A 19,772-nucleotide genomic window follows, 5' to 3' on the forward strand; every position below is an offset into this window, starting at 1 on the left:
GTTTTGGCTAAGTTCGGTTTTGGTCCGGAGTTCATTAGCTGGGTGCGTTTATTGTATACTGAGCCACTCGCGCAGGTAGTCGTTAATGGTCGTGTCTCGGCGCCATTTTGTCTTGGGCGGGGCACTTGGCAGGGGTGCCCACTCTCCCCACTTCTGTTTTCGCTGGCTCTCTAGCCATTAGCGGCTTGGCTCCGCTGGGAGCCTTTGATTAAGGGTATTCGTTGGTCTCCACAGTTTGAGGATCGGATCTCTCTATACGCTGAGGATATCTTGCTTTATCTTTCCTCTCCGAGGAAGCCTCTAATTGTCCTCTGTGATGTGTTGGCGTCGTATGGCAGAAATTCGGGATTGATTATGAATTGGACGAAATCGTATTTGTATGTTCTACATGGTGACGCCCCAGTTTTGCTGCCCCATTCAAATTGTAAGGGAAGGGTTCAAATATCTTGGTGTTTATATTTCCATGGATCCTACGATCCGGTATGAGCGAAACCTTCTTCCTCCATTGGCTCGGCTGCAAAGTGAGGTGGTTGGGTGGCAGAGACTTCCACTTTCGATGTTGGGACGAGCGGCCCTTTTTATAATGATGTCCCTGCCGCGTTTCCTTTATGCCCTCCAAAACACCTTAGATGTAGTACCTGCAGGCTGTTGCCGCAAAGTGGAGGGTTTGCAGCGTAAACTACTCTGGGACGGTAGGCCACGTATTGCGTTGGCCAAACTAACGCTCCCGTGGTATGACGGAGGGATCGCCCTCCCCGACATCAAGAGATATTATTGGGCGTCGCAGCTAGGGGCTATAAATCATGGTACGTATGGATCTGCGACTGATCCCGGCTATGCCATGGATAGGTGGGTGCTTCCGGGTGGTAATTATAGCAGAGCACTGTACACTAAATCAGTGGAAAAAAACCCTGACAGGGCCGACTAGGGTGGCGGTGCGCATATGGGATGATGTTACTACTTCGCTTGGTTGGAAAGACCGCTTGACTCTGGCTACCCCACTCTTTGGTTCGGATAGATTTGGCAAACTATGGAACACGAAGGGTTTTGATAAATGGGAACTGATTGTAATAACCACTGTAGGTGATCTCTGGGTGAAGGGAAAGATTAAATCATTTGCTGACCTACAAAAGGAATATGAGCTGAGTGGTACGGAGTATTTTCGTTATGCGCAGGTCAGACATGCACTGCAATCGGTCTTCCCCGAGGGGGAGAGGATACCGGAGGCATCCCCCTTGGAGGACCGTATACTAGATGGACATATGCCCGATAGCACCATTTTCCTGGTATATAAAAAAATTGATTAATCACAGAGTTGATCTTTTGGTAGATCTGAGGGAGAGGTGGACCCGAGATGGACTTGAAATTGATGATGAGGACTGGCAATCGGCGATCTCCTCTCCAAAGGAGGTCGCGATCCCAGCAAGATTGAGACTTGTCCAGCTTAAGATACTCCACAGAGTCTATGTCACGGGTCCACGTTTGATTAAAATGGGTCTAGCGGAGGAGGGTTTGTGTAAGCGGGGATGTGGCCAATTGGCGACGTTCCTTCATATCATCTGCGAATGTCGACATATGGTGAATTATTGGGGCTCCGTTTACAATGTTATGCATGAAGTTACAGGGGTGGCTCTCCTGCCGGAGGCTAGGAGATGCCTGCTAAATATCTGGGAGCCCACGGATCTAAATACTAAACAGAGCCAATGGGTCACGTTGGGAACCATTATCGCTAAACGAAATGTAGCACAACTGTGGGGTTCTGATAGGCCACCAATGATAGAGGGATGGAAAGACAGTATGGATTGATGTATGTTCCGTGAAAAAACTGTTTACCTGGCAAGGGGTCGTCCTCAGAATGACATTTGGGGCCCCTGGAATGAATACAGAGGGAATATTTGTGTACTACCCGCAAATGTAGTCCTGGATGTTCCAACTTCCCCATAACCCGATTGAATAAGCGTTTATGATATTGATGTATGGCTCCCTTTCCCCCCCGGCCAAGAATTTTTGTATTGAATATTGATGTTGATTGACCCCCTTCTGTACTATGCACCGGTGTATTTATTGATGCCTTGTTTTAATAAAAAGAAATATAAAAAAAAAATGTTATAAAAAAAAAAAAGACACCCAGGTTCTTCACCTTAGTGACCGGTAAGGGAGGGGTACCCATCTCCTCCGGCCACCAGCGGGGATTCCAGAAGTCCTCCTTTGCGCCAAATATAATGACTTCTGTTTTTGCTGTATTTAGTTTGAGGCAGTTATCAGCCATCCACCTACCCACTGCCAACATACATTCCTGAAATTGCATGGCCTTTCCTTCTTCCTTCTTCCTTACCAGGTAACAGAGACACCACAATTTGTGTGTCATCTGCATAAGATTAAATCGAAGCCAAATGACCTCACAATTGGGGCCAACGAGGTAACATATATGTTGAACAGTGTGGGGCTTAGGGAAGAGCCCTGCGGCACACAGCAGGGCAACACGAAAGGTTTTGATACGTAGTCACCCATTGCCACACACTGATCTCTGTTGGTTTAGAAAGCTTTCAAGATGTCCCATGCTTTCCCTTGTACCCCACATTCCTTCAACCGGTCCATCAAAATCCCATGATGTACCGTATCGAAGGCCGCGGATAGGTCCAATAGGACCAGGGCCGCTCTGCCTCCGAGGTCCATCACTCCTCTAATTTCCTCCGTTGCTTTAATTAGAGCGGACTCAGTACTGTGGCCGGCTCTGAACCCATGTTGGGAGGGGTCTAGGGCCCGAGTGGCCCCTAAAAACGCACTGAGTTGAGGATTCATAATTTTTTCAATTAATTTGGCTGGTAATGGAAGCCTAGAGATAGGACGATAGTTATGGGGGTCCGTTTTGTCCAAATTTGCTTTTTTCAACAGCGGAAGGACAGATGCTTGTTTCCAGCAAGAGGGAAAATGTCCAGTCGCAAACATGTTGTTGAAAATAACTGTTAACGCTGCGGCAATAGGTACAGGTTCCATCTTGGCTACCGTTGCCGGACACGGGTCATAGGGGGAACCTGGTTTCACTGCTAGAAGCAATTTTTTTGTCTCCTCCATGCTCACCGGTGTGAACTGGTCTAGCCTGGGTCCCTGGAACTCTCCCACTTCGACGTTCTGGCTGAAGCTAAGTGGGCTACTCCTATCTGCGTCCAAGAAGACCTTAAAAATAGTGTCTACTTTGGCCAAGAAAAACTTGGCCAGGGCCTCGCACAACTCTTGACGAGGTTGGGGTCCAGACAATTTCGGGAATGCGAGGCAGGAGACTGTTCTGAATAGTTCCTTTGACGAGTTACTGGCCAAATTAATAAGGCTTGTAAAGTACTCTTGTTTCGTCCGCACAATAATTTTCTTATATTCAAGGAGGCTACAATTTAAATTAATCTTATCAGTTTCCTTGTAGCCTTTACGCCAGTCCCTCTCCAACCTTTTACAGCCATGCATGGACGGTAAAGCAGTGCTCTCATAGCGGTGGTCAGCCTGTGGATGGTGCAGATGCATGAAACAAAGTCTTTAATACTGTTTAGTCAACTCTAGCTTGTTGATGTGCTAGGATGTCCACACAGTAATATTTTATAAAAGTGTATGGAGTTGACCATGGAGTTTTTTAACGAATGACAGCTATGTCTATACTTCCCAGGAAAGTCATTGTTGTGCTCCAGCGTGGAATGTGGCCTTGGAGGGGCGACTACGGTTCTTTTGGCTTTAAGATAGCAGCCCTGAATGCATTTTACAATCCATCGGGCTTTGATAGGATGACCTTTATTGGGCATAGCAAAAGCAAAGAAAAGCACATAAGCCTCGTAAGGACAACAGTATGGTTCTAGACTGGTGCTGGAGGAACCCTGAGTGAGATGATGCTTTTAGGGCCTTTCATGAAAGCCTTGATGACTGGTATTCTGAAAAGTGAAGTCGGCCCTCCCTGTCTTGAGTTTGGGTGTCTGGCTCTACTTTGGTTCTGTGTGAGACTGTTGGGGAGTTTCTCGTGGGGAGCGTAATGATCCAAGATGGGATACCACAGGATGAGGGTAAGGAGGATTGACGAAGCTTAAGGAACATACAGAAGAAAGTAGAGAGGAGAACAAGTGTAGGCAAAGATCCCCAACCAGTTTATCTATACAGTATCGCACATGGAGTGAGTATGAAAACCTTGGAAGCAAAGTTTTGGCATTTTGCGTTTTTGCAAATGGTTTTGAAGTCTATCTCTGGGACGCCCCAGCGATAGAAGTATGGGAGTAGGACTTGTGGACTTGTTGATGCATTCTGCTGAGCAGGTCTGCAAAGTTGTTGTCCACCACTGGGATGTACTCCACTAAGAGGTGTATCAGAAGCTGGCACGCACTACGCCAAATATCCTGTGCTAATATTGAACACAACAGGGAATTTGTGCAGCTTTGTTTGTGCACATAGTACAATGCGGTTTGTGTTAATCTTTCTGTATACCCAGACTATCAATATCTATTTCAGGCCAGTAGTATTAGCCTTTTTTTCTTTCCTGGGTGACTCTACCTCATAAAGAACCTTCATGGGCCAATCTGACAAAATGTTTCCCTTAGACTTGCAGCTACCATCCCAGATACCAAACATTTTGTTGTGTCATCTTTCCACTCACCATTATAAAGAAGGATATCTCTGGCACACCATCAAATAGTGAATGCATCTCCCTTTAAAACCCTGGCTGATAGTTTATTTACATAAACACCCAGGATAAAGTGTTGTGAATTACTCTGCCCTTCCAAATGTAGCCTCCCAAAAATATTTGTCAACTTATGCCAAAAGGTAAACCTCAATCTTTGTGTCGTTAAATATTTATCAACAATCCATGTACTTTTCCAGGAAATGTACTCATTTGCACACATTTGTACAGTGACCCCATCAGATCCAATATTCAGGAAGGGTAAGGGTCCCATTGTTTAAAATGAAAGTATATTGCATTAAAAGAATTATGTGTATTTTATTTACTGTCTACACTTTTCAGAGGAGGGTGAAAGACAGCCATAGATGAATAGCAAATTACTTACCTATAAATTATTTGGGAAAAATGTTTAACTGCAAGTGTATCTCTATCACTTTTTCCTATTTGTACCTACACAGTACACATCTCAACCTGTAGATGGAAGCGTCTGATTTAGGGGATACCTGGGTCCTGGCGAAGGCCACATACCGAGAGAGGGATCAAAGTGTTGGCCAAAACATGTTGAAAGACTAATTGTTAGTCCCAATTACCCTGTATTTTAAACCTGCCAAAGCCACCTGAATACATTGATTTTAAATTGATCCACAGGCAATGTGATTACAAAACGAATTGGATCCCACATTCCATGTTCCAACAATATCCTCTTCACTGTCAACCAAAGACCGGTTCCAAAAGAGCTCCTTTAGAGCCCATTCACACAAACATGCCAGCACAGGAAGAGGATGCCATCAGTACTGTATGAAGGTTTCACGTCCTTTAAGAAAGGATACCCTTGGCGATCTAATTAATCCCTCTATATCTGAAATATAGGTTTGCTAACCTATTTTTTTCATCCTTTAGATTACTTTGGTGGGGTGTCTTGTGGACCTTTCAATCCTTCCTCTCTCATTATGTGTTAATATAAGTTTTTATCAAATCTAATTTAAAATCTGCTAAAATGACTACACCACAAAATTACACTGTATTATTGTTACAATTTCATTGTCTTTTTACAAAGCCAAATTACTAATTTATTTGTTATATATTTAATATATCAAGAAAACGTACAACAGTTCACCCTTTTAAAAAAAAATAATATCCATACCTGATCAGACTTCTTAGTAGATGCAATTCATTTTGTGTATATTTTTACCCTGTGATATATTTTCTACATACTGCCTTCCCACGCTGAGAAAAAGGTGGATATTTTGCCTTCCTGACGGTAATATTTAATGATGTTCCATCTAAAATTGCAATATACCACCACAGTCTCACTGAATTACGTTGTATAGCCAAATGTGCAGTGCATGATGTTACTGCTACTTTAGTTCGCAGTGTGCATGGGCATCGACTCCATTATTCGATTGTTTCCTCCACAAAAGGTGAGAGTCAGTGGAAAGTATGACAGTATGGTGAACATGAGTGTAGTGTATATTAGAAATAAAATGTTAAAGGCGAAAGGATACCTGTAGCATCCCGTGGCTCTCGGTGAGGTGTGTGGCCACATATAATTACATCACTACACACTACGAATAGATGCTAAAAAGGGAAATAACATACTACGCCCATAGGATGCGTGGCTGGTAATATATATGATATGCATAGACGGTAAAGCAGTGCTCTCGTAGCGGTGGTCAGCCTGGGATGGTACAGATGCATTAAACAAAGTCTTTAATACTTTTTAGCCAACTCTAGCTTGTTGATGTGCTAGGATGTCCACACAGTGATATTTATAGAATTGTGTGGAGTTGACCATGGAGCTTTTTTACGAATGTCAGCTATGGCCATACTTCCCAGGAAAGTCATTGTTGTGCTCTTCTTCCAGGTGGAATGTGGCCTGGGAGGGGCGGCTAATGTTCTTTCGGCTTCAAGATAGCAGGCCTGAATGCATTTTACAATCCATCGGCCTTTGATAGAATGACCTTTATTGGGCATAGCAAAAGCAAAGAAAAGCGGTTGGGTTTTTCGAAAGTATTTAGTCCTGTCAATGGAATACATTAAAGCACATTTAATATTAAATGTGTGAAGTACCTTTTCGACTTCCAGGTCTGGTTTAGGGGGAAAACACTGAGAGCGCTATAGTTTGGTTGAGATGGCAAGGTGGTGCAACTTTGGGTAGGAATCTACCGTTAGTCCTGAGAACAACCCTATTGCTGTGAACTTGAAAGAAAGGCTCCTGAAGTATAAGAGCCTGCAGTTCATTAATTCGACTTAATGATGTAACAGCTACAAGGAAAGCGATCTTCCATGAGAGGCATTTTAAAGTGTAGTGGTTCTAAATGAGGGCACACAGATCCTTTCAGGCAAACAGGATGTCAGCCTAGAATGCACCGATAACCGTGCTTAGTGGTGCGTTGCAGTGCTTCACTATTTCAGAAAAATGAAGTAAATCTGGTGGGACTAGAAACGGAATCAACATGGCACTTACCTCATTTGCAAGGCGACGCAAGGGAATAGACACAGTTTTCTGCTTCCGTTCTGTAATCAAGTTCACAAACCTTAGATTGGAAGAGAGAAAATAAAATCTCCTAAGTAAACTAGGACAGCACTGCCAAAGGTAGGTTAGATTTCAGCTATGTCTGCGCATGCTACTAAGGTTAAACTGGTAAACAGCAAAACAAATACTGATGGCCAAGTAGTTTTTAAATTCAGAAAAACATGACAAACTAAAGTGTTACAGAGAAGATGAAACCATAACCCGCACTTTGACTCGATCCTAGTTAAACAATTAAGGCTGAGATGGACCAGTTGCTCCAAGTAGTAATAAAAAGTGCAATGCTCCGAGATGCAGAGCTGCCACACTTGTCACCAATGGAAAATAGGGTTTTGTCCGCATCTTCAGTCTCTTCTTGTACTTGAACAGTCTATATTTATATCTTTTTCCAGAGCAATGAACGATTCAAGCTAAAACCTTTTCACAAGCCTGCAATTTATTACAATTAAGACAAGCTTAAACAAGTTGGAAAACAAACACAAGTTGAGTATGCAGCAAAAACAAAATATTACATCGAAAAGTACCACACAATAAAAATGGCTAAAAGTTTATTTAAGATAGATTTGATAAGGAATAGTGCTGTCCGTATGAGGGATGGTTTTGTTCTTGGCATGGTTTGCTCTGGTTTCTCCGCGTGGTGTATTAGGGGTAAACCTTAACTACCGATTCAGCAGGACTGTACAGGGTGCACCTGTGATTGGGTCCCATGGTGCCACTGTGACTGTTGGTGGGATGCAACCTCAGTCTTTTACCCATGTTTGGTTTCAGGATTCGGCATCCATGCGGATGCGGGTGCCGAGTGGGAGGTATTTTGAACGCTGCTCCCGCAGGGAATCACAACGCAGTCGTAACAACGACTGCGTTGTGATTCTGCATACCATTACTCCGCAAGTCGGAACAATAATTTGCGGGGGGGGAATGTGCTGGATTTAAAATCCAACACCTCCCCTAGTGTCCGCACAGACTGGAGTTGGAATACTAAATTATACTATTCCAACATCCAGCGCACCCCCCCCCCGCCCCCGCCCCCCTCTGCAGTTCCGACTTGCGGAGTAATGGTATGCGGAGTCACAACGCAGTCGTTGTCACAACCGCGTTGTGATTCCCTGCGGGGAGAAAAACAGCGGAATAAGGACATACATTCGTACGGAGGGGCTGTCGGAAAAACAGACAGGGTGGCACCCAAAACACTACTTTCCATTGGGAAGCCAACGTTTACAATAAACGCTGACGCTACCCGATGGAAAAGAGGGGCGGGCTTAGAGTCCCCTTTAGAAAAAAATTACTAACAATATCTCTCGTAGAGGTGGAGCAGCTTCGCTGCCACACCCACGCAAGACCTAAAAAACAAATACAGCATACGAGTTCTTCGCAGCAACTTATGAGACCAACCTCACGGACTTGAGGTGTGTAGCGAGCAAAGCCCAAGGCAGCTGATCACCTCCAGCGGCACCAGGGTGGCCAGGTATAGTGGTGCCAAACAGCATCAGGTGCCCAATGCAAGTTAATGGGGGTCGGTCTTCGCCAACAGATGCTGCAGTATCGGGCTGGAAGACCCATGGACTGAACCAACAGAAGATTCAAGTCTTGTGATGCTAGGGGATGTAGGGACCCCAATGGTCCTTTTATTCTCTGGCCGGGGTGGCCAGGTGCAGAGGGTCTTGTAGAGGTCAGATTTTTCCTGTCCAAGGGCACTCGCGGTTAAAGGGGGCCTGCATGCTGAGGCTACAGGTGACTTCGGAGAGTTTACGAGGGGTGAAACCACCGTGGACTCTGTTTTTGGAGACTTGGAACCCCTATGACAACATTGGCCCACTACAGTCCAGGCTAGGTGGCTGGGTGCAGAGGTGCATCCCAGCGTCGGAGTTTTGCAGTCTTGGAGCCTCACATCTCAGTCTTTGGTACCTGCAAGATGCAAGGAAACAGCTGGCAGTCCTCCCAGGCTTTGGAGGATCAGCAACTTCTAGGGCGAGACTACTTTGCCAAGTCAATTGCTTCTTCTGCAGTTCTTGCTTTTGCAGCTCTTCGCCCCTTCTTCCTTTTGCCTGAGGGTGAACACACCTGGCTTGCCTAGCAAATTTTCCTGCCTGTCCAGTTGCCAAAGGGCTCTGAAAAAAAGGGGGTGATATTCTCTCCTGTGATAGAAGCCACATTCGCATAACAGAGGTGGTAGACCCTTTGAAGCTCCCAGCCCTTGGAATGGTAATCCACAGGTCATCCAGTGGAAAGGGGAACAAAGCACTCTCTAACAGAGCAGGCCTGGTTTATAGCCCCCAGAAAGAATAGACCCTCACCCTTGGAGGTCAGCGACTCATCTCTGGTGGCAGGCTGGCTCAAACCAGTCAGTCAGCACACCAGTGGCTGTTAAGTTTTCAGGGGCACCTCTAAGGTGCCCTCTTGGTGCATGTATTACTAAATCCGACATTTGCATCAGTGAGGGTTTATTAATTAGAGATGTTTGATATCAAACATTGCTCTTTTCAGTGACGCCATCATGTAGCTGTGAAGCACAAGTTACTACTTGTGTAACAATATATCTGTAAGAGACATTAGTTAGTGATACATTCCTTACCTTAGAATATCCCCAGGCGTCAGACTGGATCCGGAACGTTTTTGCTTAGCAGTACCCCTGCGCGTCAGTAGGTGGCGTCCTGCGGCTCCGCGTCAGTCACTGGCGCCGAGTTGACATCACGGAGAGTATTTAGGCGCCACCCATGCGTGCTGACGTCAGTTCTGTACATGACTTTCTGCGCCAGGAACGTAGAGCCATGCAAGATACTGACCATTGGTGCATAAAACTAGGGCCCTAAAAGAGGATGACCTTAACCCTAGTAATCAGTTCGCATAAAGGGGAGGATGGGTGGGGCGGTAAGGAATCTATCACTAACTAATGTCTCTTACAGATATATTGTTACACAAGTAGTAACTTTGCATCTGAAAGAGACACATCAGTGATAGATTCCTTACCTTAGAATAGATACCCCAGCAATACCAACCCCGGTGGTGGGTCTGCGAATAAAATTACACCAGGAAGTCACGGAGCACAGAACAGCCAAAGAAGCCGTCTCTCCGGACCGGACTGTCAAGGCAGTAGTGCTTTGTAAACGTGTGCAGCGAGGCACACATAGCTGCCTGACAAATGTCCAGCAAGGGAACGCTGTGTCCCAAGGCAGTAGTGGCTGCAGTTGCCATGGTCGAATGGGCACGCAGACCCACAGGAAGCTCCTTCTTGGCCAAGGAGTAGCATGCATTAATGCACAGAACGACCCACCGTGAAATGGTCCCTTTGTGCACAGCCCAACCTTTTTTGGCGCCCACGTAGCCAACAAAGAGTTGATCATCCACCTGGAACTGTTGTGTAGGCTGCAGATAGAAAGCAAGCGCACGTTTTGGGTCCAGACGGTGGAGCCTCTCCTCTTCCCTGGAAGGATGCAGAGGCGGAAAGAAGTGATGGTCTGCCCGATGTGGAAGGGCGTGACAATCATGCCACAGATATGTTCCATCGGCAGGCGTATACCATTTTAGTGGAGGGTCGCCTGGCTGCCAGATTGACATTACAGACTTCGGGAGGAAGGTCGAAAGCAGTCAACTGTCGCCGCTCAATCTCCACACATGGAGGTAGAGGCTGGACAGGTTTGGGTGAAGGACCGTCCCCTGCTGCTGCGACAGAAGATCCTCCTGAAGAGGCAGTCTGATCGGGGGATCGATGCTCATACTGAGTAGCTCGGGATACCATACTCTTCGAGCCCAGTCCGGAGCCACAAGAATAACTTGGGCCCGGTCGCGCCTGATCTTCTTCAGCACTCTGGGCAGAAGTGGTATAGGCGGAAAGTCGTACAACAGACCGCAACTCCACTCACGACAAAAAGCGTCGCCGAGCGAATGCCGCCTTGGAAGTTCCAACGCGCAGAACTGATGACATTGCGCGTTCTCTTCGGTGGCGAATAGATCTTACCAAGGTTCTCCCTACTGCTGAAAGAGATCTTGTGCCACGTCCGAGTTCAGACACCATTCGTGATCCATCAAGCACCGGCGGCTAAGTTCGTCCACCCTGGCGTTCAGAGAACCTGCCAGGTGTTGAACCACAAAGATAATGTCTTAATGTTCCAGCCATGTCAGAAGCGCCGAGCCTCCTGACATAGGGTCCAGGACAACACCCGCCCTGTTTGTTGCAATACCACATGGCGGTGGTGCTGTCCTTGAACACCTGCACTACACTCCCCCGGACAGAGGGAAGGAATGCCTTCAGTTCAAGTCGGATCGCCCGCAGCTCCAGAAGGTTGATATGGAGCCGGGACTCCGCCGGAGACAAGAGGCCTCTGATCTCCGCATCTCCCAAGTGGCCTCCCGCATATGCCATGGGGCATGTTGTACCAGCAGGATGCAGGAGGCCATCTTGCCCAAGAGCCGGAGGGTCATCCTGACTGAAACCCAGGATAGAGGCTGAAAGATCGGAATCCTAGCCTGAATATCCCGGACTCGATGCTCGGGAGGATAGACCCGAAACTGCGTGGAATCCAGAACCGCTCCAATGAAGGGGAGCTTCTGTGAGGGACTCACATTGCCGAGCAAACGGGCCCTCAGACCCTTCCCAGTCGTCGTCCGCCCCTGGCTTAGAGGAGCCGGAGAGGGGACTAACGGATTCGGGAACGGCGCCGGCCGGGGTCCAACCGGCACCGGCTCCCAATGTGGATCCCAGGTCGGAACAAAATGGTCCGGGAACCGGGACAAAGGTGGGTAAAATGGCACCCAGTGCGGAGCCGGTGGTGGTTTAAGGGTGGCGCCGTGGCCGGAGCCGGCAACGTTGCACCTCATTGCACTGGGGCCGGAGCCAGCAGCGCAGGATCCTGTGGCGCTGGGGCTGGAGCCGGTGGCGGAGCCGCAGGGCCAACAGGATCTGGTCAAAGGACCGTGGGGGCCGAAGGCGCGCCGGTGGGAGCCAACAACCCGTAAAGGCGGTCCAAGGCAGCAAGGAACTCTTGCATTTGTTCGGGAGTCGCGGACGTACCCGAGTAAGCTGCGGTACTCCCAGGCTACAGAGGAGCCGCAGCGGCGAGGCCCCTGTCCCCCTCGTCTGCCTCCGAGGAGCGACGGGGGTACGTCGGAGAGCGAACACGCTTCTTCGACTTCTTTTTATGGCGACGCTTATTGAAATCCGAAGGTGAAGACTGGGAGTCCGAGGAGCGAGAGCTCTGGTCCTGCGAGCAGTCCCGGGAACGGCCCCTAGACCAGGAGCAGGCCTCCAGCAACTTCCTGCGTCTCTCCCGCAAGACTTTAGGGGCCATGGCACGACAGTCACGGCAGTCCCGGGAGCTGTGATCGGTCTCCAGGAAGTAGAGGCAAACACCGTGGGGGTCCGCCACTGACAAATTTCGCAACAAGCCCCACAAGACTTAAAGCCGGGCATCCCTACTTGCACCAGGAGAAAAATGCGAGGAGACAAAAGTCCCAAAATAGCGGTCAAAAAGTGACCAAGGTAAGTGCTCAATCCGGATCTGCGCTTACTGGCGCGGAAAAAGAAAGAACTGACGTCAGCGCTCTTGGGTGGCGCCCAAGTACTCTCCGTGACATCAACTCGGCGCAGACGACGCCAGTGTCGGACGCGGTGCGGACCTCTGGCCCCGTGCCCAGGCTGACTTCAGCTCAGATGACCCCATCCCCGGGCAATAAAAGGGGGGGCCACAGGGGAGCCCCAAAACCCGTGTGGCCCCAGCCATCTCCTCATATACAGCGGGAGCCGGCATTGCTCCCATCCCGCAGAGAGCAGCTCCCACTGCTGCTCTCTGTGGGTGGGAGCAATATTTTGATCTGTTTCCTTGCCTGCATTACTGATCAAAAGTCTGCTTCCAGACAGCAGAAGCATTTTTGAAGTTTCCGTCAGCTGGGAGCAGACTTGGTGTTTGTTAGCGGCTGGCAGGAGTTTTGAATATGCTCCCACCAAGCGAGAGCAAACACAGGTTTCCATGCCCGTATTACAGTAGGCAGGAAAATCAAGATCTAGCTTCCTACCAAATTTGGTGTACTTCCATTTAACAGTTTTTACTTAAAGAAGTATATGGCAAATTCATGGGGAATTTGTATTTTGGGACCCCCCCCGTGCCCTCACTCCCCTTTTTCCTCAGCTTCCGCTTGACAGATCACCTTGAAACTTTCCAGGAAAGAGCAAAGATGGATGAACTTTTTTCATTGTCAATTATTAGCAAACTAAAAAAACACTCTTTCTATGGAAAAGCTACCGCCACTAGGTAATGTAAATAATTCCCGGGCTTCTTGTTGCTCTTCATTGCCAGGAAAGCCTAAACTCTGTGCTTTCAAGGCTGGCTTACTGTGGAGGTCAATTGGTTGCTATGGTCTAACACTGGACCAGATTTTGACTTTTGGATTTCACACTTTCATAAAACCATGCTGAGAAACCAGTCTCCTTAGATTGACCATATGTGCTCAAGTCAGCGGTGACTTGTCTCAACTACAGCAATTAGACCTACTCTGCCCTTTGAGTTGCACTTCTGTTAAATTTTAAAACGCAAGGCAGGACCCTGAGACAACACTATTGATATTGCCATGGTCCACGACATCAGCTTCATTGTGTCATAATCCTTTAGGACGACTAATTCAGAGAAGTAAAAGGATACACCTCGCCTTCTCTCCCTTAGCAGCTGTGGGAAAAGGGCCATCGTTCGTTAACAACCCTAGCCCTACCTGTGGGAAGAAGGCCTGCAATGCTGGCCTGGACAGAGGATAACTCACTAACAATGCTGCCTATTAGTCTGCTTGGGTGGGCTGTGTTTCCTTCCAAGTGAGTCCTCCTGTCCTCAGGCCGGGAGTGGAGCAGTCTATTTTTCAAGTACTGCAATTTAGCAGGAGTGGTGGGAGAGGGAACAGAGTGACACCACAATATTCTGCATAATCATTTGCATGTATATGAACCTCCTGTAGGTTTGCAGCATGAGAGTACAATAATTGATATATGGAGACTGAAGTTATGCGCTTGTGCAGTGCCACATCAGAAGCATCTTCCTAAAACAATAAACATGGGGATTCATCTCAAGCAATCCCTTCTAAACCCGAGCACTGGACTCAAACGTCCCAGCAGGCACAGGTTACTACTCCTTGGTTAGCCTTTCAGGAAGACCTAAGCCAGCTCTAGGGTGCATAAAAAAAATGCTGCACCATGCACAAAATACTTAATTGCTAAATCCAATTGTTGATTGATTATAGTTAAAAGACTATTTTATTTTATTGTTAAAGTAAAATCCTGACTTCTTGCATATCTGGGTCATACAATTAAATCAGAACTGAAGAGTAATTAAAATTTTCAGTTGTAAATAAAGAAGCAAGCCTTGACCAGGACTTCATGCTAGGATCACGTGCATTTTGATCCACTGCTGAAGACAACTAGTACAAAATGAAAGACTAATGTAATAAACGAATCCAGTGGACTTATTTAGAAATACAGCTAAGGTGATCATTGCTTACGGATTCTGAGGTAAAACAAAAAACAGCCATGACAAGAAATATAGTTAGACAAAACTATGCCACGTTATTTATTATTGAGCTCCTGGTACAGAAATCCTCGCAATCACATACAGTATCCCACGAATCCTGGTTACATTATCTAAGGAAAAGCAACCCAGCTGCAGCCTACCTCTGCTCAAACCATGCATCTTTAATGAGCTACATGCATTTTCGGTCTTTTCATTGCCTTACCTCACCAAAGCCAATCCATACACCAGGAGAAGTGCATCAGACCCAGCAGAATTTGTCACGTCCATGATTTTGCAGCGAACCAAATCTGCAGTACACTCCACCGCAAAAGGCATGCTACTGCCATATCTAGGGTAGAGATGTGAGTGAAGAATTAAATTAGGCAAAACTGTGCTTAGAAATTAGCTCAACAGCAAAGAAGTAAATACAATATTTATATTGACATATCCAAACATAATCGAAGGAGTGGTACAAAGAACTCTTTAGTATTAAAAACAAACCTCTGACAATCCGTGCTTACAGCGTGCTTTGTCCTTCATTTTTCTATGTCAGGATCAGAGGCTCCGATTATGCTTCTCATTTCTTTGCATTCATTACACAGCAGCCAATAAAAAAACACCTTCTTAAAAAACTACAAATCCCATGAGCACTAGGTGCCCCACCCCATAGAGAATGTAACTATATAAGGTCTAACTGAGGTAAACACTTCCTCTATTTTTGCTGCTCCGCAGCCAGTTAAGTGCCTTTCCCTTACTACTCTCTTTGTGTGGTAGTGTCTGGGTTTGGGGCATTGGTTTAAGTTTGCGTGTATACGATTATGCTAACGTGTTGCTGCTTACTGTGTGTAACGTGATATTGGGCTATTTTTTCACCTCGCACAGGTCAGTCAGGTACAACGTTACCTCTTATTGTGGTTTTATCGGTATTGCTCGGCACTGCACAGTGCATGGTGCTTTGTCGAAGCGTTGCCTGTTTTCCGATCCGCGGTGCCGTATGGAGCGTTTTGGCCTCCCCTGCCCGGTGCGCCGTGCCCGTAGCAGCTTCAGGTGGAGTGGGAGTGCGGGGCGAGGACCGCACGTCACACGATCACGCGAGTCCTCTTTCTATAGTGACGGACGGTCGATACCGCGCATGCACAGCAGCCATTTTAACTCATTCTCCATCGGAGTTCTGAAGAAATTGACAGAGGGGGAAAACGCTCCAAATTTAAAAAGTATTTACTGCTCCGTCCTATGCCCCGGTAACGCTCCTGAGATACTGAGGGCAGTAGAATATCGCACAGGCTCTGCCTAAAGAGGTGTGGCCAGCCCTCCCTCCACTACAAAACATTACTCCTGATTGACAATTGGTTTGGCTTGCCTGGGGTTGTTCTTATCCCCGTGATTCCTCATTCTGCTTGAGCAATTTCGATATTGGCAATCAATTGGTGGCATGTAAGTAGTCCTAAGCAACGGCCGTGTTCTTTCTGAGGAAGATTATTTGGAGCCTGAGCCAGTAGGTTCACTAGACTAGGGCCAAGTGGAGGCCTTAGATGCAGGGGTGCAATGCTCTGTTAATTCGGCCCTAGTGCGCGCAATTGCACCTCTCAAACGCCATCTAAATTCTTAAGCACTACAGCAGGGATGGATCCCTGCAGCAAGTTCCCGCCCCCAAACCAGCGGCAAGAAGAACTCCAATCCTCATGCAGAGGATTTTGCTTGTCTCTACAAGGCATTGGCAAATGACCACGCCTACACCGCGACAGAGGACTTTGCTCACTCCACTCAGGGGTAGAATGGGGACTCCTCATCAGAGAAAGATTCGGATCAGGAGGAAGCCCCCAGACCAGCAAAAAAGTCAAGAAAGGAACACCACATCGACCCCCCTCACAGCCTTGGCTCCTCACGTTCGAGTCTGCGGACATGGTCCACCCTAATTCCACCACATGGCTCCCAGCGCAGGAGGTTGTGGATCATGTCCAGTCACACCTCAGTCGTCCCTTTGAAGACGTCAGTTTCCCATACCGGATTTAGCCACTAAGAGGTGGATCCCACTAGGATTACCTATTTGAAAAAAGATTCAAAGAACCCCGAGAGAGGCATTGACTGCACTTGGCAGTCATTCCAAGATAAGTTGTTGGACTTGTCAGGGCCCCTGACCAAAATTCTTGAGATGGGTTTTCAGGCCAAGCAATCCGGGACCCCAGTGGACCCAGATGAGCTCATAGGATGGGCGCAGTGGGCGGTATGCGAATTGGGCAACACCAACTGCGCCATGTCCAGTGAGAGGAGAAGGTCTATCCTCCTCAAATTGGACCCCAAGTTGGCAGAATGGTCCTCCTCGGAGGCGGGCCTGTAGCCGAAGGCCTCCTCTTTGGCCAACCATTATGCGCCTTCTGGCCGGTTTTCACCAGGGCCGGACGAAGTTGAGGTTGGTCGTTCGGTTGAGGATTCAATCGTGGCCGACAGCACCAGAGAGGAGGATATCAGGAACCCAACTCCCCTTAGCACCTCAAATGTTGCCAATGTACCATCCTTGTATAGGTACCCCAGTGTATGTATGCATGCATACATCATGCCATACCGCCAATTTGGCCGCTGATGTGGGGTCCGCAGTTCTAGGCATACCCAGCAAAGCCAACCCTGGGGAGAAGGGGGATCATAAGTTTAGTGATATGGAGGCATCTGCGAAAGCACCAGAATGCAACCCCCAGCAATAGGGATCAGCCAAACACGTCCATTTGCAGGGGTGAAGGGGATGCAGTAGAGCTGGCAGGCCCCAAGCCAGGGGAGAGTGCGGGAGTGTCCAACAGGTAGAAACCCGCTAACCAGTTAGCTATCTATTGGACTTGGACGACAAGACAATACTACTCAAGATGTGGAGCAGCCAATCCCCCCACCCCGTCCTTGGGTAAATAAAGTTTCGCCAAAGCCACCCTACATCTCAACATAATCTCCTACGCCGACGACACTCAACTGATCCTCTCCCTCACCGAGGACCCCATCACCGCCAAAGCCAACCTGCACAAAAGAATGAAGGCCGTCGCCGAATGGATGAAGATCAGCCGTCTGAAGCTGAACTCAGACAAGACGGAGGTCCTCATCCTCGGCTCCGAAGCTTCAGCCTGGGATGACTCCTGGTGGCAGACAGCACTGCGGGCAGCCCTGATACCCACCGACCACGCACGCAACCTGGGAATCATCCTCGACTCAACGCTCTCAATGACCAAGCAAGTCAACACCGTCTCCTCCTCCTGCTTCAACACCCTCCGCATGAACCCCAAGATCTACAGATGGATCCCGACAGATACAAGAAAGACAGTCACCCAGGCCCTCATCAGCAGCAGACTAGACTACGGAAACGCCCTCTACCCGGGAGCCCCGACCAAGCTCATCAAACGACTACAACGCATCCAAAACGCCTCGGCACAACTGATCCTCAACGTACCACGACACGGCCACATCACCCCCCACTTGAGAAACTTGCACTGGCTCCCCGTCAACAAGAGGATATCCTTCAAGCTCCTCATCCACGCACACAAAGCATTCCACATGACAGGCCCAGCCTACCTCAACAGACGGCTCTCCTTCTACATCCCCAACCGCCAGCTATGCTCCGCCACCTCTCACTCGCCACCGTCCCTCGCATCCGAAGAACAACCACCGGCGGGAGATCCTTCTCCCACCCCACCGCCAAGACATGGAACACCCTCCCACTGAGCCTACGACAGACCCAAGACCTGCTGACCTTCAGGAGGATACTCAATACCTTGCTGTTCGATCAGTAGCGCCCCCCCCCCCCCAGCGCCTTGAAACCCTCGCGGTTATGTAGTGCGCTTTACAAATGATTGATTGATACATCTCGACTTGATTGCGAATCTGTTGTTTTAACTCACAAAAGAACGCACTAGGGATGTGTGGATATATTCGTAAAGAAATACAGAAGGCGGGCCAAAACTACCATCTTCAGCAATGCCACTCTGCGTGTTACCGCCAGCATCAGTCAGTGCCAAGTGGCGAACAGGGTTTGTAATGATATGACCGCCCGACATTACCCTCACACATATCAGCCAGCAAGTAGTAAACCCTCACTGCCAAATATCTGAAAGAGAGTTTTGCCAGTCCAGCTGCATCCCACCGAGAACAAAATATGTATCTGCCACATCAGGGTGAAATGGAAAAAGACAAGATTTTGCCAAATCTAGTCGTAAACCAGAAATGGTTACAAACGGATTGTATCCCGATTATAAAACAACATATCATCAGCCTATAATAATATCATGTGTAGCCAATCTCCCAGAGCGATGCCTCACTGTATCCTCATATTGCGCACTGCCAGCGCCAAGGGTTCAATCACCAATGAAAACAGTAGTAGTGACAGCGGGCAGACCGGTCTTTCCCCCCTGGGTATAGTGATGACATCTGATATGAGAGGCCCTGTCTTAACCCTACTCGGGGGGGGGTTAGTATACAGCAGTTTCACAACATGAATAAAGCGATGACCAATACCATATCGGGCCAAAACGGTGAAAAGACACCCCCACTCCTAAGAGTCCAAGGCCTTCTCAAGGTCTAAGACTAGGCAACCAGGCACAAGGGCACGCCTGCTTCGACCATAAGTCATGCCTCTAAAGAAGTAGCGGTACAAAAAGGGGTGGTGATGGACGGAGCGTCTGAACCAATCAAACACTCACACCCAGTCAAAAGATCTGGGTTTGATCCATCACCGTTCTTTAGCCCACTCTGCCACCCCAGTTCAGACAAGACTATATGCAAATCAGTCTGACCCTGTGCCTCATGGGAACAGTCCAGCCCGAACTGCCAAGCCATGCCTTCCCTGGACCGGAAACAAGCTTCCGAGGACCGGTTTCTGGCATTATAGCCGTCTTCAGCCCGGCTTGCTTGAATCCAGTGGCAAAGTGAGCAAGGGACTCACGTCTGAGCATACCCTGCCACACTTATGGCGGCCAAAGCGGTACAAAAGGGGGTGGTGATGGACGGAGCGTCTGAAACAATAAAAACACTCACACCCAGTCAAAAGATCTGGGTTTGATCCATCACCGTTCTTTAGCCCACTCTGCCACCCCAGTTCAGACAAGACTATATGCAAATCAGTCTGACCCTG

General features: G+C 48.1%; 1 protein-coding gene across 1 annotated transcript in view; it reads right to left on the reverse strand.

Moving 5' to 3' along the window:
* The window catches only part of LAS1L (LAS1 like ribosome biogenesis factor), a 384,388-nt gene that overhangs the window by 356,942 nt on the left and 7,674 nt on the right, over window positions 1–19,772 (reverse strand). The window contains exons 2-3 of the mRNA XM_078640120.1: window positions 14,892–15,017; window positions 7,119–7,188 (exon numbers count right to left, since the gene is read on the reverse strand). Coding sequence (XP_078496246.1) covers window positions 7,119–7,188; window positions 14,892–15,017 — 196 coding nt within the window. The remainder of the gene's footprint in view (window positions 1–7,118; window positions 7,189–14,891; window positions 15,018–19,772) is intronic.

Source organism: Lissotriton helveticus, chromosome 4_2, assembly GCF_964261635.1.
Source record: "Lissotriton helveticus chromosome 4_2, aLisHel1.1, whole genome shotgun sequence".
NCBI classification, from domain to species: Eukaryota; Metazoa; Chordata; class Amphibia; order Caudata; family Salamandridae; genus Lissotriton; species Lissotriton helveticus.